The 20,835-nt window shown below is 33.9% G+C and overlaps 4 protein-coding genes across 4 annotated transcripts; all 4 read right to left on the bottom strand.

Annotated features, from left to right (window-relative positions):
• Positions 1-2,678: 2,678 nt before the first annotated feature.
• On the bottom strand, positions 2,679-6,434 carry LOC132737670 (uncharacterized). The gene has a single exon (XM_060725004.1). The coding sequence runs from the start codon at positions 6,389-6,391 to the stop codon at positions 4,289-4,291; it is 2,103 nt and encodes a 700-aa protein (XP_060580987.1). The 5' UTR covers positions 6,392-6,434; the 3' UTR covers positions 2,679-4,288.
• A 1,600-nt stretch (positions 6,435-8,034) lies between these two features.
• On the bottom strand, positions 8,035-8,397 carry LOC132737667 (glutamic acid-rich protein-like). The gene has a single exon (XM_060725001.1). It carries the CDS (start codon positions 8,395-8,397, stop codon positions 8,035-8,037), a length of 363 nt encoding a protein of 120 aa, XP_060580984.1.
• A 265-nt stretch (positions 8,398-8,662) lies between these two features.
• On the bottom strand, positions 8,663-9,475 carry LOC132737668 (uncharacterized). The gene has a single exon (XM_060725002.1). The coding sequence runs from the start codon at positions 9,473-9,475 to the stop codon at positions 8,663-8,665; it is 813 nt and encodes a 270-aa protein (XP_060580985.1).
• Positions 9,476-10,826: 1,351 nt separating this feature from the next.
• On the bottom strand, positions 10,827-13,487 carry LOC132737671 (uncharacterized). The gene is made up of 4 exons (XM_060725005.1): positions 13,004-13,487; positions 11,673-11,843; positions 11,444-11,500; positions 10,827-11,179 (listed from the first exon to the last, which is right to left on the bottom strand). Exons 1-4 carry the CDS (start codon positions 13,231-13,233, stop codon positions 11,068-11,070), a joined length of 570 nt encoding a protein of 189 aa, XP_060580988.1. The 5' UTR covers positions 13,234-13,487; the 3' UTR covers positions 10,827-11,067.
• Positions 13,488-20,835: the final 7,348 nt, after the last annotated feature.

A 20,835-nucleotide genomic window follows, 5' to 3' on the forward strand; every position in this document is an offset into this window, starting at 1 on the left:
GTTTTTTAAATCAAGGAATAATAGAACTTGCAGACGAAAACTTGGACGGAGAATACATTTCGAATATATTCACAAGACCAAAATCAGACGGACGGATTAGAATTATTTTGAATTTAAAATCCTTCAATAGCAACTACATCAGCAAAATACATTTTAAAATGGAAATTTTGGGATCAGTGACCACAGCAATGAGGAAAAATTGTTATTTCGGCAAGGTCGACATTTCTGATGCTCTTACACTATACCTATATACGAACGGGACAAACGGTATTTTCGTTTCTTTTTCGAAGGTGTAAAATATCAATTTACTGCGCTTGTGATGGGATTTGCAGAAAGCCCTATGATATTCACTAAACTGTTGAAGCCAGTTTTCATTTAAGAGCGCGGGGTCATTTAAGTTCAATTTATATCGACGACGGTTGTTTGCAAGGTCAGTCATACTCCGCCTGTGCTCGAAATATCAGCGAAACAATTGATTTATTAGACAAGTTAGGATTTACAATTTCAATGAGTAAAAATGTCCTGGTTCCGTCGAAAAATATTGTATGCTGTGCTCTAAAACAATGACTATAAGATTAACAAAGGAAAAAGGTGGTGATATCACAGAGCTTTGCAATAACATTATAACATGCCGGCGAATAACAATTCAAAAATTTTCAAAGATTATTGGCAAACTGCTTGCAGCATCACCGGGGGTTATGCATGCTCCGTTGTACATAAAACCTTTAGAACGACATAAGGAAAGGGAACTGAAAAACCATAAGGATAATTTTAATAGTTTTTTTACAATCACGCCAGATATTTTGGAAAATTTGCGATGGTGGATCACTCATATACATTCATGTTTCAAAAGTATTACATCGCCTGACCCGAATAACATTATGTTTACTGATTCTTCGGGACATAATTATGTGGGGCGCGTATGATAAAACAGAAAATAGACGAACAAATGGATTTTGGTCGGCGGAAGAACAAAATCAACATATCAATGTGTTAGAATTAAAAGCGTGTCAAGTTGGGCTATGGTCGCTTTTTAAACACAATAGAAATATCTATATGAAAATTTATATGGATAACACTACGAGTGTATCATGGGAACAATAGATTCATTGAATAAAACTGCGCGCGATATCTGGCATTGGTGTATTCAAAGAAACATTTTGTTGTCAGCACATCATGTATCGGGGTCATTGAACCGCACGGCAGACAAACTGAGTCGTACTGGAAATGAAGATCTAGAATGGAGTATATCAACCGAGATGTTCGCAGCAATTTGTCGGTCTTTCCCGTCCTTAAATTTAGATTTTTTTGCATCTCGTTTAAATAAAAAGTTTCCGACGTGTGTTTCAAGACAACCTGACCCAAATGCTTTTGCTATAGACGCTTTTTCACTGTCATGGCATGATAATTGTTATTATTGTTTTCCACCTTTCAGTGTAATAGGCAGGGTCCTGCAAAAAGTAGAAATAGATCAAACAGAACTACTGTGTTTAGTAGCACCAATATTGCCTGCACAGACTTGGTGGCCGACTTTAATACAACTTATTGTTGCACCATGCCTTTAACTTCAACACCCTCAGGACATCCTTACGTTGTGCCATCGACCGGGAAAGAAACACCCATTAAAAAGATGAGGCTGGTGTTTTTCCCCATATCAGGAAAGCGCTTGAAGATAGAGATATTTCAAATGAAGCTTAGCAGATTATCATTAATTCGTGGCGGAGAACAACCAGGAAACAGTATGAAACATATCTTAAACAATGATTTCATTTCTGTGAAGGGAAACATGATCCCTTTAAACCCCTTGTAGCAACAGTGATAGCATTTTTGTCTCACCTATATTCAAAAGGGATAACCTACAGTGCGATTGGTATTGCCAGATCAGCAATTTGTGGGTTTGTTAAGATAACTGCAAACGTAGATCTCAGCAATAATAACCAGATATCACGGTTCATGAAAGGTGTATTTAACACAAAGCCGGCACTTCCGAGTAATTAAGAGATATGGGACGTGCGAACAGTTTTAGATTTTTTATCAAAAACACAAAATGATACTTTATTATTTTTGGCTGGAAAATTAAGCATGTTGTTTTTATTGTTGTCAGCTCAGCAGTGTCAAACACTCATCTCATTTGTTTGGAAGACATTAATATTTCAAACGAAAAATTGATAATAAACACTCCACATTTATTAAAAAACATCGAAACCTGGTCGGCATCAGACACCCTTTTTGTTTGACAGTTTTAAATCAGATAAACGCTTGTGTATTGTCAGCGTCATTAGTGAGTATTTACAGGGAACGAAATACCTCAGAAATACCAATAAATTACTGATATCAACGGTCAAGCCTCATGGGGCCGTTTCTAAACAAACAATTTGTCGCTGGATTAAGCTAATTATGCACAGAGCTGGGGTGCATAACTCATTCAAACCACATAGCACGCGCGCTGCTGCGTCTTCAATCGCACACATGCGTGGAGTCCCGTTACAGACGATAATTGATTCGGCGGGATGGAGCAATGCAAAGACATTCGCTAAATATTATAATAAACCAATATCAGATACCAATGGAAAATCTATGCAGGCTATCATAGATATTGCTAATTAGAGAGTATAATAATGGGACCAAAAAAAACAACAACAACAAAACTGTAGTAATAATAATAATTATAGCTGTATTTAATTACTTTAGTTGTGCATGGCATTTACATTCTGTAAAAATATGAAAAACATGTGTTTTTACCGAATTGCAAAATACAAAAAGACCTTTATGTCTTTAAATTAAATCGTTGTTCTTCATAATAACATGAAAGATAAATATTTACTACATGGCGTAGGACGGCACGTAATGTCCTTTCCAAAATATCGCAAAAAGGACTCTAAAATCTCTGTGGGGCCCATTAGTGAGTTTATATGTAGGATGAAATTATATGATTAAGCTAGACTTACCTGTAAGGTGAAGGTTAATCATGATTTCATCCACATAAAACTCACTAAGGGCTCACACACCCAACCCGCTACCTCCCCGTTTAAACTGATATTTTTGCGATATTATTCGACATTACTTACTCTAAAATATGACCACTGGCTGCTGATAGCTGCGTCTTCTCTCTGTGTGAGCCCTTAGTGTGAGCCCTTACAGGTATGTCTAGCTTAATCATATAATTATAATATGAAACAAGAAACATGGCAATGCCACAAAACCAGGTTTTCAATTATCATCATTGTAGATACATATGTTGTAGTTGAAATACAAGCAACAAACAATGTAACTATGTGCTATATAAATCATGAATAATGAATTTTCTATTTTTAGCAACTGTAACCTTGACCCTAGGGGGTCAAAAAGCCATCCCAAGTGAGGTCTTTATAAAAACTTGCTTTACACCATATTTCATAAAAATATCTTATTCCAAACTAGTTATTGACTGGAAACCTTTTTCCTATTTTTAGTAACAGTGACCTGACTAGAAACAGATTTTCTATTTTTAGCAACAATGACCTTGACCTTGACTCTACAGGACCCAAAAGCAGGCAGAATGAGCTGGCAGGCATGCAGCAACCTAGATAGTTTCTGTTTAATAACTAAATTAAGTTTGTTGTGATTAAAAGGATATATTACACTAATAATTAAATTTTATGGAAAAAACAAAGGGCAATAATAATGTAAAAACTTATCCAATCACAACACCCCGACAATATGCATCAGAGCACTTGAAGACAAAGCTAATCTGTGAAAGTTTGAACAAAATCCCTTGAGAAATGTAGAAGGAGTTGCACAACAGAACAAATTGTTCACTATATACTCTATATAAGGAAAAAAACAACAAAGGGCCATAATTAGGTCAAAAGTTATCCAATCACAAAACACCAACAATATGCATCAGGACACTTGATGACAAAGCTTCTGTGAAAGTTTAAACAAAATCCTTTTTTGAGAAATTTAGGAGGAGTTGCGCACAAAAGAAATTGTTCACTATATATTCTATATAATGAAAAACAACAAAGGGCCATAATTAGGTCAAATATTATCCAATCACAAAACCCTGACAATCTGCACCAGGGCACTTGACAAAGCTTCTGTGAAAGTTTGGTCAAAATCCGTTAAGAAATGTAGGAGGAGTTGCGCACAGAAAAAAATGTTTACGCCCGTCCTCCCACCGACATACCTCAATCTAATAACCAGTTTTTTCCTTCGTAAAACCTGTTTAATGATTGTCACATATTTAAGTGAGCTAAATACTGTAGAAATCTAGAGAAAGAATATACATGTTACTATAACTCGTGCATCAGCAAATGTATTTCGTTAGCATTATTCTGGCGAGTAGTTTGCATATATGCCATACTGCAACATTGTTCCTTTTTCTTACAAGAAGTGAAGACAGGTAACATTTTAAAGCTTCTTGATGATCAAATTGATCTTCATAACATTGTCCAAGTAAATTTAGAGCTGTTTCTTTGTGATAAAGAATTGCGTTTTCTGTGCAAGTATATGTAAGTTTGGCCAAAGCTAGTCTTTTTTCTTTTGTTCTCTTTTGATGTCTATATACTTTGTATTTTAGGAAATACAAGAAAGGGAGATAATCAACCACCGATAAGTCCATCCACATTTCATCTAGCTCGTCTCTGTGCTGCATATCATTTTTACTAGATCTGAACAGTTCATATTGTAGTTCATGGGGAATACAGTTAAATTCACTTTTATGGAAACGTACACAATACCCTATATTTGGCTGGATTTCAGTAACATCTTTATAACATAATGCTACGAATTTTCTTGTTGATAAATGTGGATGTGGATAGCATTGACAGAAGGGGTATATAAGAGTTGTTTTCTTATATTCCACATCACTTTCAATATGCCTTAGAATGTCTCCACATTCTTCCAAATTTTCTGAGCAATAATATACTGAGGCTAGTTTAAGTGTTGTAGAAACACTATTGTATGGATATTGTTCAAAATAACTTAAAGCCTCATGTGAAACAGGGATAAATTGTCCAATGTTGGACGAGGCCAACACAGATCCTAATGTTGCGTAAATCTCAGGTAAAAGAAACGTGCATGCTTTCTTTTCTAATTCGCTACCCTTTTCACTAACCTTGTTCAGTTTTTGGATATATGTTGTTACCGTTTCTCTGTTTTCCATTGACAGATGTTTATACTTTTGTATAACATTAACAAAGAACCAAATATTTAGATTGAAGCATATATACTCACTGATTTCTTTTTGAGACTGAACACTTGAATCGATCATCATACCAATCATTTTCAGTTTTATCTTTAATCTTTTACCTAGATTGTCAATTTGAATACCGAATAATCCAAGTCCATACGTGTTTACTAGAATATTAAGTGTGCCAATCAGGTCAAGCTGTTCCTCGCCCGTGAACTGACCTGCCATCAAATTATTTTCAGTAATAATGAAATGTGGGCATTTCTGACTTAATATAAAGAACCGTAATTGTAGCAGACAGACAAACACACATATGTATAAATTATCTTCTCTCCACATTCCGGGCTCTGATCTTTCTATGCAATGAAACAATGTTGTTTTGCACATAAAACTTGAAATTTTAGTGTCATCGTCAAAAGTTAAATATGATTTTGCAATCATTTTCATTAAAACGTAACAGCGTAATTGAGTTATGTTCAAACTAAACATTAAACACCTTTCTGCAATTGAAGTTGATATTCTCCATTCAATTTCCGGATTTTTGCTGATTTTACTTCCAACCGGAGCTAAGAAAAATCCCTTACTTACACAATCCTTTTTCATTTCTTGTGTTGGCCATCTACCCAATCCTTGTCGCTGTAGCCAATCACATGCTGAACGTGGCCATGAAAAACAAGGATAAGCAATTACAATATCCATATAATCAAATCTATTTTCTCTTTGTGTGCTTATTGCGGGTCCATGTATATCTGCTCCGTTAAAATATTTCAAACTAACAAGACAGTGATTTTTTGTATTTTCCAAAACCAAATTCTCTGGATAACTGAAAACATTACCTTCACCAGTCTTTGCTTGACTGGATTCGATTAGCTGGAGATAACAGTATCCTTTAGTTGTGTTATTATCTTTGACCATAAGATAGTTGTGCTTGCCATTTTGAAAGTCATGAATATCCTGTATCACATTATACGCATTATCGCAAGCTAGTATATCATAATCAGATTTAAGTCCTTTTGTAACAGACCCTTCACTTTGACTACCTAGAACATATGTGGTGACATCCTCTCCAATTAACCTGTCTATTAATGTTGTAATAGTCTCATTCAGCATAAATGTCTGTCTTCTTTTCATCACCAATTTCTTGTTTACACCAATATCGTCCATAACTTGAGATAATTTTGAAGATATGTTATAATCATATTTAGTTTTGCTTAACATTCTGAAATAAAACAAGAAGTATTTTTGTAAAAGATACTCGGCCGAAGTATAACTGGTTATCATGCAAAATTGTGTTACTTCAATACAAAAAGAAATTTTAGCGATACTTGCAGAACAATGACATCAAATTATTTCTTGTAGCTAAGATAATACTCATTTTGTAAACATTGAAATTAAATTATAGCATATTGATATCGATAATTTTTCAAAGTACATTTGTAGGATAACTTCTGTCTTAAGGATCCCTTTTACTTGTTTTACATTTGACTTTATAAAATTTCTAATCATTAACAAAGAATTATCCTTTACAATTTATTATAGAAAAATAAGGTCTTTTAAACAACAATAACTTTAACAATTATTGTCAGGAAATTTTATGACTAAAAAGTTTTGCGTTTTACTTTTAATTAAGGCGTTTGAGAGAGGGTAAAAATCTTATACAAGTTTACTTTGTTTTTGTCCTGAGGGCCATGGACAGACTTTAAATAATTCAGATAATTATACAGTGGACTTTCGATAATTCTTTAATGTAAAGAGCATCCACTAACATTATCAATTTGACTGATATTGGATTTGACTTGTTCAAACGATGACTCATATCGTATCTTGTACGTAACTTATCCTTGCTGTGATATAATAATTTTAAGTAAACATTTTAATAATTTATCACCTATTGTTTTAAAGTAAGATAAAGTTTAAAGTTCTTTATAAGCTGTCAAATTTTATTGAACTCGTGTCATATGACCCATATTGATAATTGCTACACAATCTCTTAAACCCCTGTCTATGGTGGCTGATTTGTGCCATTCGTGTTTTCGCCCCGCGACCCCGCCAAGCAAAAAGTCGAGAATTAACAAGTTAAAACGGCTGGGTCACCAGGAGCGAGGGCGCGGGCGAAGTTAAATAAATAAAACTTCGCCCCGCGGGGGCGCGGGTCGAGATTTAAGAAATAAAACGGCGGGGCGCGAAGCGAAAACACGCTAAAAAGCGCCTCCGCTCAAACTCCTCACAGTGATTACCTCCCTTGGCAGAATTGTAATCACTGTCTTCAAAGACGTCACATGATGACGTAACGTCGAAATTTAAATGTAAATATCGACCGTTTATATATAGAGAACACAGCTTCCCATACATACTTTATTCATTCTTTTATTTGAATTAGACATAACAATTTTATAGATTTTGATTAAAATATTTTACTCAAGGATGAGCATTGTATATATCTTTAAAATAGTTTAGAGCGGGGTCGGGTATTTCCGAACACTTAAGGAAAAAATATAACTGTTCGGTGATACCCTCGTATATTAAAGACTACGCTTCACTGTCACACACAATAGATTTTACGCGTTAAGGTATGTCTATTTCCGACCAGTTAAGACTGTATTTGTAGCAATAAAGCTAACTCAAAGTACACGGGGTATATCGGCCATTTCCGAACAGGGCGGGTCTACCGAACACTTATGTAGTGTATTTCCGAACATTCTTCATTTTTTAAAAATATCTCGTGTTTGATTGACTTAAAAGTGTAGTAATGTTCACAAATTATTTTTTACTTTTTAATAAAGCATTTAAGATGAAACTGTTTAGCAGAAAGTCTTTTTAATTAGATTATATTTCATTACATTTCAATATCAATATTTTTTTCAGCAAAATTTGCATTCAAATGGAACACCGTCGATCATTTCATTCTGAACACAGACAATATGGAATCGACGTTGGCATTTTTCACATTCAATAAACTCCTCAGTGTATTGAGATTCGCAGGTATAACAAATACCTGACTTGATTTCAACAGCGTCATCGCTGTCAGACTCTAGCTGATTTTTTAGAGACGCGTGTGCTTTTTGTTTACGCTTCTGCATCAAAGCTCGTTGCCGCTCAAATCGTATTTTCTTCTTAAGCTTCATTTGTTCTTCCCGTTGGATTTTCTTTCTCAAACGCTCTTCTTTTCTCTTTTGCTTTTCTCTTTCTTCTAGCTCTTTCTTCTCTTGTTTTTCTTTAAGCATCTTCCTATAGGCTACCCCAGTAATTGCTTTTTTGAATTGGAGTATGTTTTTTCTTTTTGTTTACAGAAACTGACACGGACGGGTACTTCAGAAATTTTGAAAATGGTGACTGTTCACACTTTGACGTATCAATTTGAGTCTTGGTTGGAGATGTTTCTCTCAAGTTTTGATTAGTGTTCAGAATTATTGGTTCAGATGCAGTAGTCGTAGATTCTGGCGGAACTACTGAAACATTATCTGAAAGTGGGTTTGTCATGTGGCTTGTTCATGGAGTACTTGTAGCCTCTGTGCAAGATGTTTGTGACTGAGCAGTCTCAGAAACAGAATGATTGTTAACAACTAACACCTCTACCTGTTTGTCAGGCAGTGAAGGTTGTTGTGTATCAACAGATTCCTTTATTTGTGATTTATCTGTGCTATCAGTAACATTGAAAGAAGATGCTTGATCAGACTTCTGCTGTTGTTTGTCACTCGCTATGACCTGTTGTAACTTTGGTATTTCAGTGGAAGATTGAAATACCTTGCTTGGCTCTAATTTTATAGACTTTGTAACACAATCTGGGTTTATAGGAAACAGGCCTGCCTCCATAAATCCTTTCATGGCTATTTCAATTGAAGTGCTTTTTTCCCAAGCAGACTTAAAGACACCAGCAAAGTTGCGTTTTGTGACAAAAGAGCCAGCATTTTCAACTTGAAAGGACCTAACAGCTTCTTTCCAATGCTGTTTGAGTGTAGCAAAAAGCCTTAGGTCTAAAGGCTGCATTATATGAGAGCTGTGTTCAAGCAAGCAATACAGTTCAATGCCATTAGCTATGCAAATGTTGGAAGCTTCGAGGGAGATATGCGTTGAGTGTCCATCTATGAATAGCAGAACAGGCCGCTTGACAGACCTTGAATCAATAGCTGGGATGAAACAGGTCAGTAACCAGTGACAAAAGAGTTCTGAATCCATCCATCCAGACTCACTGCGACCCATATGGGCCTCCTGAACACCTTCTAAGGGTTCATATCTAAAGCGCTGGCCAGGATATATAATCATCGGCGGGCAAAAATGGCCATTTGCACTGGCACAAGCCATTACAGTTAGCTGTTGTTTACTGCTGTTGCCATAGTGGTACACCACAGGTGCGCCCTTGTACCCAATAACTTTACCAGTAGTTGTACACAGACTAAACCCAGATTCGTCGGCATATATTGTTTATCTCGATTTGTTTTAACTTTTGATATATAATAATTAGATGTTTTTATATGTATATGTATGTTTGTTTGTATTCTGGCTGGTTATAATGGTCATACTTTATCATGAAGTGTGCTTTTCGGGATGCCATAAACAACAGAAGCTTTATTCAGTGATAACACCTTGTTTTTTACAAGGTTAGCAGCCTCTCCCAATGTTTCTGGGTCATACTTTCGTCTCTTTTGAATTCCAATCATTCGGCTCATCCTATAAAAATACCGTGAAACTGATTTAAGGTGATATTTGTTAGTTTAATTTTATTAACATATAGATCTACTATATAGTATTGAAGATCAGAAATATTTGAAAACAAAGTCAGTCAAAAAATGTTCGGAAATATGCGAATTGTTAAAAAATCAGAGGCTAATTCCGACTACCTCATCAAGCGCCTAAATCACATGTTTATATGAAAGCACCTTTGTGACCTTGTAAAGAAACAAATTTATCATCTTTTAAAACAAAGAAAATTATGATTTGGAAAAAAAATAAAGTTTTTGCAGTCTTAACCGATTTGCCTAAAATCTTACAAAATTCGACAATTGTCGTACCTTTTAGATAGTTTGACAGCGTCTTAGACTTTTTGACAAAACCACGTCACCAACACGAAAAATCCAATCGGGAAATATCCGGAAAGGAAATGATGTCATATTATATGACGTAAACTCAATGACGTGATGTAGGATTATCGCTTCAGATGAAATATAATATTTTGTTCGGAATTAAACGCCCGTTCGGTAATACCCGACCCCGCTCTATAACATTTCAGTTAATTCAGTTGATAAAGTGGTAATTACACAAGATATAGAGTATAAATAAAAAATCTTATCAATAAATCTCCTTTTTTAAGCACAAATTAAGCGTACATTTTTACTTTGTTATTGTAAATGCTTGGATTATATAATCGATGATTGATCGAAAAAGGTTGTCTTATTATTTCCGATGATCGATTATGATTTTTGTCTGATTAAGAAACCCTACTCATGTGAAATCATTGTAGTCGCAAATAAACCGCGGTAGATCTCGCAACGCCAGCATTCACACATCGTGAAATTTGCAATAACATAATATGTATAATTTCTTTTCAAGCAAAGTGTGACACTGAAATAGCAAATCTGGTCATAAATTATGCTCATAATTCATTTTTGTATTCAAATATTCAAAAATTATACAGATTAATACATAGTACAGTAAATAAAATGGATTAAAACACAGCAGTTATGTAAGCTAATATGTTTTATAAGCACCTTGTCACTTCTGGTTTGAATCCCATCTGAGACTTAAGATTCATTCATAAATGTGAAAAGTTATACATATCAGTTGCTCAATTCATGCCTGAAATCATGCACGTATATTTCTACACAAGTAAAGATTTACTGTGTCTGGGTGACTTAAACACAAATTAACTCATATATGAAATTTATTAACTTAATTATTCAAAGATACCTGAAGGGATCAATAAAGGACTGTGGCTGAACTGTTTGAACAACAGGTCTTCCAGTTTTTGTTAACATAGCTGGCTTCTTATGAAGTTCACTTTCTCCTTCACTAAAATAAGTAAAATGTAAAAGCATGTTTAACACTATGATCATATAAAGAGTCATTACAGAATGCAAATCAAAATTATTTACATGAAATATTGTGGAAAAAACAAAAAAAAACAAAAACACTGACTGACTGAGACATGACTTTCGACATATCTTTTTGAAAGATTTCTAAAATTAAGAATGGAAAATCTAGGAAAATAGAGATAACTTTACAAGCATAGGAAATGAAACTGATACAAAATAAAAAAGTAAAAATGTATCTTACCCATTACTGTTTTTCTCTTCTTGAAGTTCTTCCAATCCTGATAACTCTGGTTTATCCCTACAAAAACAATTAAAATTGTTCATACAATTCTAATTCAGTTCCTACTTCAGATTAAGTGTAAATGTTAGTGGCTTCAAATGTTACAAAAATGATGATAAAATTTGAAAATATTGTACTAAGACAGAGCAAATGTGTGTTTTATTGAAGTTGTAGCAATTTAATGACTTACACATCAGTCAACCCAGATTCAGATGATATTTCTGAAACTGTTGGACCTGGAAAATGCTGGGTGGTACTAGCTGGTGTGGATGTCATTTGTCCTGATGTTCCTGGAAAGGGCATCACTACATGTGGACTGCTACCAGTGGTTGTTGCTGGAGGTACTTGTGCTGTTGTATATCTAAAATTGTTTTACAAAACATTTTCATTTATGCATATTTTCTTTTATCAAAATATACATGGGTAGATCTACTCATAAAAAATTGGCTTAATATATTTGATGCATGACAGTAGACATGTACATTTATTTACTGAAACATATAATATAATAATTGCCAATGAGAAACACATGACTCTCATGCTATATATATATTTATTCTTATTCTGCAAAAGGTTGTAAATTTTGTTACAATTTATTTCATGATAATTATTGGGTGGCAAGTTACCCTAAAATATTAAAATTTGTGAAAATGTTATAGAACTTTATCAACTTGCTAAATATCTAAACATATGTATCTTCCTCAATTTTTAACTATTTCGATATTTGTGGTATATTTATGCAGTGGTACGTTCCCTCCATGGTACGTTAACTCCAAGTTATGATCTTAGAATAATAGATAGGCCATATATAAATTTACTATTTGATTTTGTTTGTTTGTTTGTTTGTTTCATTTAATGCCTTTTTCAACAGTATTTCAGTCATATAGGCGGGTAGTTTCCTAACCATCATTCCTGGAGAGTTACACCAGTACTAGACTACCTTGTTCCGCGCTAAACTACCAAAGCATCGCCCGGGGATCGAACCCACGCCAGAGAGGTAACTGGATTAGAAGTCATCGACTCTAACCCCTCGACTACGGAGGCGGTTTTACTTTTTGAAGTAAAAACAAAATAGCAGACAAGTTGACCACAGGCCTAATTGACAAAAATGCCAAAAGTTCCTTTGATTAATACGCTGCTATATTTTTTTGTTTTTTTAACCCTTTAGATAATCAAACTGAATAATCAATAATTTTCGGAATGAGACAGAAGTCTTCACAAACCAATGTCAACGCTTACGAAAACTGCTTAGTGCACAGGCGCCACATAATAAATTATTTTACATAATCGACCTATATATGACATAATGTATATTAAGATATTAAAGTATATAGCCCATATAGAACATAAAAAATGTGTTACAAACAAATGTGTCTTAGGCCGAATCATAGGGGGGACGAATCACCATTTGAACATTTAATTTTTTATCAATAAATACTTAATGTTATAATAATTACACTGATCTACACACGAGTAACATGAATCTGAGAGACACGTTGGTAAAAGTTTAAACAAACGAACCTGTCGAGCAAATGTTTGGCAAATTTGGCATCTGTTTTAATCCCACATGCATTTTTCAACTGTCGCCACCGATGTATTTGGCTCCCAACATGCACTCTTGCCTTGGACCATTCGATTTTCCTACGCTTTTTTGCCGAATCTGTCACTTTAGAGACTCTTTTCCTTTTTAATTTCTGTTTTACTTCCGTCGCATCCTTCGCGTCCGCCATTGTTTTGAATTCTAGCCTCATTAATATTCATAACTTCCGAATGTTTCCGAGACTATTTCGATCGTTTCCGTATATGATCGGTAATTTGCGCGTTCACTCGTCGCTTAAAAAGTCGGCGGTTTTTTAAGATTTTAGTTATTTTCATATATCTTTTTCTCTTCCAATATTATGAATTTCCTGGTTATTTTAATGTCAAATGTTATATTATTTTAAAGTGTTTTATCATACAAGTGTCTGTCTTTGTTAGCAAACATGGAATTAAAGCCGAATATATCTTTAAAAGTTATATGGTTTTATATGATATATAAAATGCTTTATAGTCGCCTGAATTCAGAATATATCTTTTAAATTATCTTCTCACCTTTGATCTTTAAAACACTATACTGTATCTATTAATCCTACGGACAAGAATGTTTAAAATGTGTAGTCCTAATCCTATAAAAATAAAACTGGTCAGTTTTCGTGCTTTAAATTTGGTTTATTCGGACTTCATTATTTACACAATGATAATAACACGGATACGCCCTCGATTCATACTAAAAGGATGATAACTTGAGCCTTTGTTTACAGAACAGAGATTAATAACAATGTGAACAATAGGTATTGTCCAACAATATTGACCTGACACCTCATTAACTTTCGTAAAGGTCATTTGAATAAACACTGACCAGTATCTATCGAATATATCGATACATTTGCTAACTTCACTCGTCAGTGAGGTGTGGTGTATTGGTATAGATGTCGGACTAACGATCTGAATGTCTCTGGTTCGATTCCTTACCAACACCATGTTATGATTTTTTTAAATTTACTTGCAAGAATTAATTTGTAATCGGTTTACTACAACTGGTTTTAGAATATATTTTAAATGGTGTTTTAAACACAGTCATATATTTTCATTTTATTACAGTATCTTTTAACGTTTCTCTTTTTGACATTATGCAATTTTTCAAACTCTTGAGAAGTTAAGATGCGTGGTGGAATAACACACATTTTGTCCGGTTCCTTGTAACACATGGAAATGCGCGTCACGCACACTTTTTGTCATTTCACATTTTTTTTTTCTTTTCATAATTTCATAAAATCAATAAACATTGATGAGATTGGTATAAATAAAAGTTACTTAAATTACGATTAATCATTTTTATAGTTTTAAGTTTTTTATGTCATGATACTAAAAAGACCCGGTTGAATGATAAACTAGCTGGCAAATAAAAACCTATGGAAAGCCTTGACTGTCTTATGATTACAAAAATGAACGTTGTTGTGTCACTCTTTCTTTATACCATGTGCACTCATGAATATATGATGTGGATGCATCCTTATATGAAGTCAAATCAACAATATATGATGTCAATGTGTCTTTATATGATGTCGACCAATCATTATACGATGTGCATTTATGAATATATATGATGTGGTAGAATCATTATATACAGTCAACTTATCAATATATTATGTTAATCTTTCATTATGTAAGAATGGTTCCACATAATATATTCGTAATTGCACATCATGTAATGAAAGATTGACATCATATATAATAAGGACACATACACATCTTATAATGTTTAAAGATGGTTCCACGTAATATATTCATTAATGCACATCGTATAATGAAAGATTGACATCATATAAGGACGTTTTAATCATATAATGTTAAGTTGACTGTATATAAAGATGATTACACATAGTATATTCATTAATGCACATCGTATAATGAAAGATTGAAATCATATAAGGACACATTTACATCATATAATATTAAGTTGACTCTATATATAGATGGTTCCACATAACATATTCGTAATTGCACGTCATATATGAAAGACGGACATCATATAAGGACACATACACATCATATAATGTTAAGTTGACTCTATAAAAAGATGGTTCCACACAATAAATTCATTAATGCACATCGTATAATGAAAGATTTACATCATATAAGGACACATGTACATCATCATATAAGGACACATGTACATCATATATTGTTAAGTTAACTCTATATAAAGACGATAATACATAATATACTGAAAAATGCACAGTGTATATTGATAGATTGACATCATATAATGTTGACTCTATATAAATATTATTCCACATAATATATTCATAACTTCACATCATATAATGACAGACTGACATCATATATTGTTATTTTGACCTTATATAATAATGGTTCCACATAATATATTCAACAAGGAACATCGCAATGCGATGCAACCAGGTTTTCAGCAAAATATTTCACAGAAGCTTTGTCATGAAGGGGCATTTGTTTTTAATTGAACTTTTAGGAGGAATTATGGCTTTTTTAATATTCCTCAAACAAAAATGATTGAGAAATTTTATAGTGTCTATTCGCCTTTTTTTCCCAAATGTTTTAGAAAGGTAAACAGTACTTTATTTTTGCTTAATTTTTGCATTTTTGCGTCTCTTGTCATTTTCTTTTGTCAACAATATTGGCGTGTGGTGTTTTGTGCGATATCAAGAAAAGTATGTTCACAATTTTAAAAAAATACTTGAATGATGTCTTGGAAGAAACATGGGAATTTAGTGAGCGCCAGGGCACTTGATGACAAAGCTTCTGTGAAAGTTTGGTCAAAATCCATTGAGAAATGTAGGAGAAGTTGCGCACTGTAGAAATTGTTCACTATATATTCTGTATAAGGAAAAAATATACAAAGGGCCATAATTCGGTCAAATATTATCCAATCACAAAACCCCGACAATATGTGCCAGGCACTAGAAAACAAAGCTTCTAAGAAAGTTTGGTCAAAATCCGGTGAGAAATGTAGGAGGAGGTGAGCACAGAAGAAATTGTTCTCTATATATTCTGTATAAGGAAAAAATATGCAATCTTAGGGCCATAATTCGGTCAAATATTATCCAATCACAAAACCCCGACAATATGTGCATGGCACTTGATAACAAAGCTTCTAAGTAAGTTTGGTCAAAATCCGTTGAGAAATGTAGGAGGAGTTGCGCACAGAAGAAATTGTTCACTATATATTCTATATAAGGAAAAAAAACAAAGGGCCATAATTAGGTCAAATATATACCAATTGCAAAACCCTGGCAATATGTGTCAGGGCACTTGATGACAAAGCTTCTGAGAAAGTTTGGTCAAAATCTGTTGAGAAATGTAGGAGGAGTTGAGCACAGAAGAAATTGTTCACTATATATTTTATATAAGGAAAAAAAACAAAGGGCCATAATTAGGTCAAATATTATCTAATCGCAAAACCCCGACAATATGCGCCAGGGCACTTGATGACAAAGCTTCTGTGAAAGTTTGGTCAAAATCCGTTGAGAAATGTAGGAGGAGTTGCGCACAGAAGAAATTGTTTACGCCCGCCCGCCCGTCCGCCCGCCCGCCCGCCGACATACCTCAATCTAATAACCAGTTTTTTCCTTCGGAAAACCTGGTTAAAATGCACATCGTATAATGATATATTGACATCATATAAAGACACATTGACATCATATATTGTTCAGTTGACTACATATAAAGATGGATCCACATAATATATTGATGAGTGCACGTTGTATAAGGAAAGGTTGACTCAATATATTGCTATTCGGACATAACAATGTTCAGGTTTATAATTATAAGACAGTCAAGGCTTTCCATAATCAAAGCACAGAAGGAGCTGAATTTGTTTGGGTCTCAGAATGTAAGAAAGGTGCAGGTTGTGAGATTATATGTTTAGTGCCACCAATGCTTTCCAGCGTTTTAATTGTAGTAAATTGGCTATTAGACTAATTGCAACACTGATATTCAATCCAATGTTTATTTGACTTTAACAATTTAAAAAAATGAGTAACCTTTACTGGGATTTGAACTCCAGACCTCTCGCTTCCTAAGCGAGCCCGAAAACCCTTCAGCCACGGTGAATTTATATGTGAACGGCCTGAAGAAAACCATATTATTCTAAATTAGGGCTTGTAACGACTTTAACTGTTGTTTAACACAGATGTAAATAATCCTGGAGCTTACTATAAGCATGTATATTTATAAAGAATCAAACGGCTGCAAGTTCTGTGGTATTTTCTGATCTTTGCAATCGTACTGTATATCTGTATGCATTTTCCTGTATAAGTTTATTTTTATGTATTATAATTCCTCTTGTAAGGCACCAGAGTTTGATACATCCGTAATTCTGCATAACTAGAGTTGCATCAAAAAATCATTTATGTCCTTTTTTTACGACAGCCACACTTTATCTTTGTATATCATGGCTACTTCTTAACAAAAACACTTAAAAAAAAGAATTTAACAAAAAATAAAGTTTTCTCGACTTGGATACGAACTCGAGACCTCTCACTCACGAGGCGAGCGCGTTACCCTTGTACCACGGAAAAGTTATACACAGAGTGTCTGAATAATATCAAATCATTCTAAATTTGGAACTTCCATTGCAGTTCGGGTTTGTAATCCTTATTAATTTCGAGGTATTTTGTTTAGGCTTAACCTGTTGTTTATAATTGAAGTAGATATTTTAGCAAAAATCCTCTCGCCCAAACGGTCCGGCATGTAGAATCTATATATTCCACTACTCGGTTTGTGTAGTATTCGGTAATCAACATGGCTAAAAATAGTATTTTCATTGATAAAATCATATTCATCCGCGTAATTTGTGATTGTGCATTTATTGACAATTCTATAAGCCAACGCTATTGTTTAACTTTAAATGCGTTGTAATTTGTTGGATACTTGTAACAAAATAAAATATTTCTTTCTTTTAAATCGCTAGTTTTTAGCTGTTTTGAGAACTACTTGTTGTTAGGTTTGTAGTAAACTTCTGTGTCAGAGATTGAATGTCCGCTTTGTATTTAGTTATTTTCGATCAGAAAATACAATAAAACAATATTAGAAATCTTTGACCATTCGGGAATTACTTTGCTTGAAAATTGATGCGCCTGTCTTTGACCATCTTTACGCAGTGATCTCCCCTGAATTTTTCGGCTTTAGTGTACATACAAAAGGGAAGTAACCGCTCCAAAAAATTGGACTACTTTCGGCATTTGCAATTAGCAACATTAGACTCTGAAATTTCGCTACCATTATTTGTTTGGTCTGACGACCCAAACAAATAAAAACCAGTGACGTGTCAATCTGTTACCGCATTGTCAATGCACTTTCAAAGGAATACCAATTGTGTAATACAATGACTAATACATGGGTAATAAAATGTGATCTTTTGATTTAAATTACTGATGAAAAAGTCACCTAATGATACCTTGAACAGAGGACTTTTGGTCGTTGAAAAATGTCCCGCTAATTTTGTATATCTGTTATGAATATCAATTCACGTTTTAAGTACTTAACCGCTTTAATTTGGGATACGGTCAAAAGCCCCCTCCCATCTAAAGCCCCCTCCCATCTAAAAATGACAAGGTGGACAAAAGCCCCCATTAAATTTACACATAGGACAAAAGCCACCCCCATCAAAAAATCAGGTAGGACAAAAGCCCAACCCCAGTCTATCAAACAATGGTTATTTAGAATCTCGTCAGTTTAAATCCGGAACTTGATGCATTGAGACAAGTTTAATTCATCCCAAAATTTCTTTTTTCTGTGCGACATAACTTGATATCACCCCTTTTAAAGCTTTCAAGTACACTAAAATGTATTCTATCTTTATTGCGATTTTGCCCTACGCAGAATGCGCATGCGCGAAATGCAACATACGTTGCTATGGAAAATCGTACTGTAAAAAGGTCTATATGCTTTAGCGCATACACACTATAATGGCAGTTTTTAAAAATACAACACATATTATGTATACACACAACAAAAACGTTTGCAATAGTTTTAAGAGAATTGCAATTTTAAAATCACAATAAAAATAATTCGCTGAAATAGGATTCGAACCTACCAGTTAACGTCTACATTCCTTTACCAACTGCCCTAAGAGGGATTTTTATTTTACAATATTGTAACAATTATATCGATGTACAACAATATTGATATCTGTATGTCGCCACTACCCTGTAAAGGCGACGCAAAAGGGGGAAAAAAACAGTAACAACATCATCATAAAAACATGGTATAGGGAAGTGTTCGAACCTATGGGCGCAAATCATTGAAAGTTACAGTGAAGTAAGCTTACCAACTGAGCCACTATAATGATACACATTCTTTTAAGAATTAAACTATATATGATTGTTGACACTTACAATCTCGCATTATATGCAAACTTACTTTTTCCAAAGTATTGTTATCCCAGGGCAATATGTCTATAGCGCAAGCATGTAAAGAGACACAGGGGTACGGCTCATTGAACGTTTTCAAAGTGTTTGATAGCTGTAAATATTTATCCAAATTCAGCAAAAAACGCTAGTTATTATACGGAAAGATTTTTAAATAACAGAAAGATATTTTGACATATAATTTATTGCAAATACTGAATTAATGATTAGTTTACTTGCAAAAGTATTTTATGACTTTTAATTTGAGTTACGCAAGTTGGTTACGGAACTGTAGTTTTGCAATCTCATCACAGTGATTACCTCCCTTGGCAGAACTTCAAAGACGTCACATGATGATGAAAGTCACATGACGTAACGTCGAAATTCAAATGTAAATATCGACCGTTGCATAGAAAATCTATCGTCATTTTTCTCTTTCTGTTTTATTTTTAACTTTTAGTGCCTACGATCGATATAGTTTATCAAAAAATTATCAAAAGTATACGAACTAACGAAAAATAAATTAAAAACCTAAAAAGTATAAAATATCAAAATATTGTCTCGGTAGAAAATATTCTCATATTTTTTAAAATTATTTCTAAATATTCATATTATTTATTTATTTATTCATAAACATTGTTTAATCAATGAGAAAAAACTTAACTGATAGATAAAAGCAGTAAATAAAACAATTTTTGAAAAAATATAGTATATCAGAAATTTAATCTGGTTCCCAGCGTACTCTGCACAATGAAATGGTAAGGGCAGGTAACCCAGGCTAATCAGAAATTCTGATATATTGGGACCTTGGTGGCAGAGATCTACGCCGAAGAATTAAGGGGAGATCACTGTGTGGGGATTGGTAGTTTTGAAGTGTATGAATTCCAGGCAAATAACGCATTCCGCAACCAATTCCAGGAAGACTCGACCAATAGAATTCATAGACTGCTTTCTAGTTACGGTACGGAACAATCTCCTCACAGTGATTACCTCCCTTTGCAGAATTGTAATTATCTCTGTACTGATAAGGGGAGATCACTGCGTAGGAGATTGGGTACGGAATTCATACGCGATAACAAGTCTATAAATAGAGGCGAAAAACTTCATTTGGCGGTTCTGGTTCGAATAAGCGAACCAATGTCAAGAAAACATTTGGTTCACTAGGAAAACTTTGTAAATTGTCCGTAACTAATTACCATCCCGTAACCAAGGTGAACTAAGTCATTATATAGTTACTGTGTATCTTTGTGTGCGCAACTGTTACATTCTAGTTACGGCGTAACTTTTTCTTAAACATATACGTAACCATTCTTCTATGGTATCCTCTATATATTTAGCGAAAATGCACCATTTCCGCGAAAAGACAGTTAACATCACTTATATATTATTACTAAGAACAATAAAGAGAATCAAGTTTTGTTGTGT

Source organism: Ruditapes philippinarum, unplaced genomic scaffold, assembly GCF_026571515.1.
Source record: "Ruditapes philippinarum isolate M1 unplaced genomic scaffold, ASM2657151v2 ctg3043_1_1_1_1, whole genome shotgun sequence".
In the NCBI taxonomy this organism is placed as follows: domain Eukaryota; kingdom Metazoa; phylum Mollusca; class Bivalvia; order Venerida; family Veneridae; genus Ruditapes; species Ruditapes philippinarum.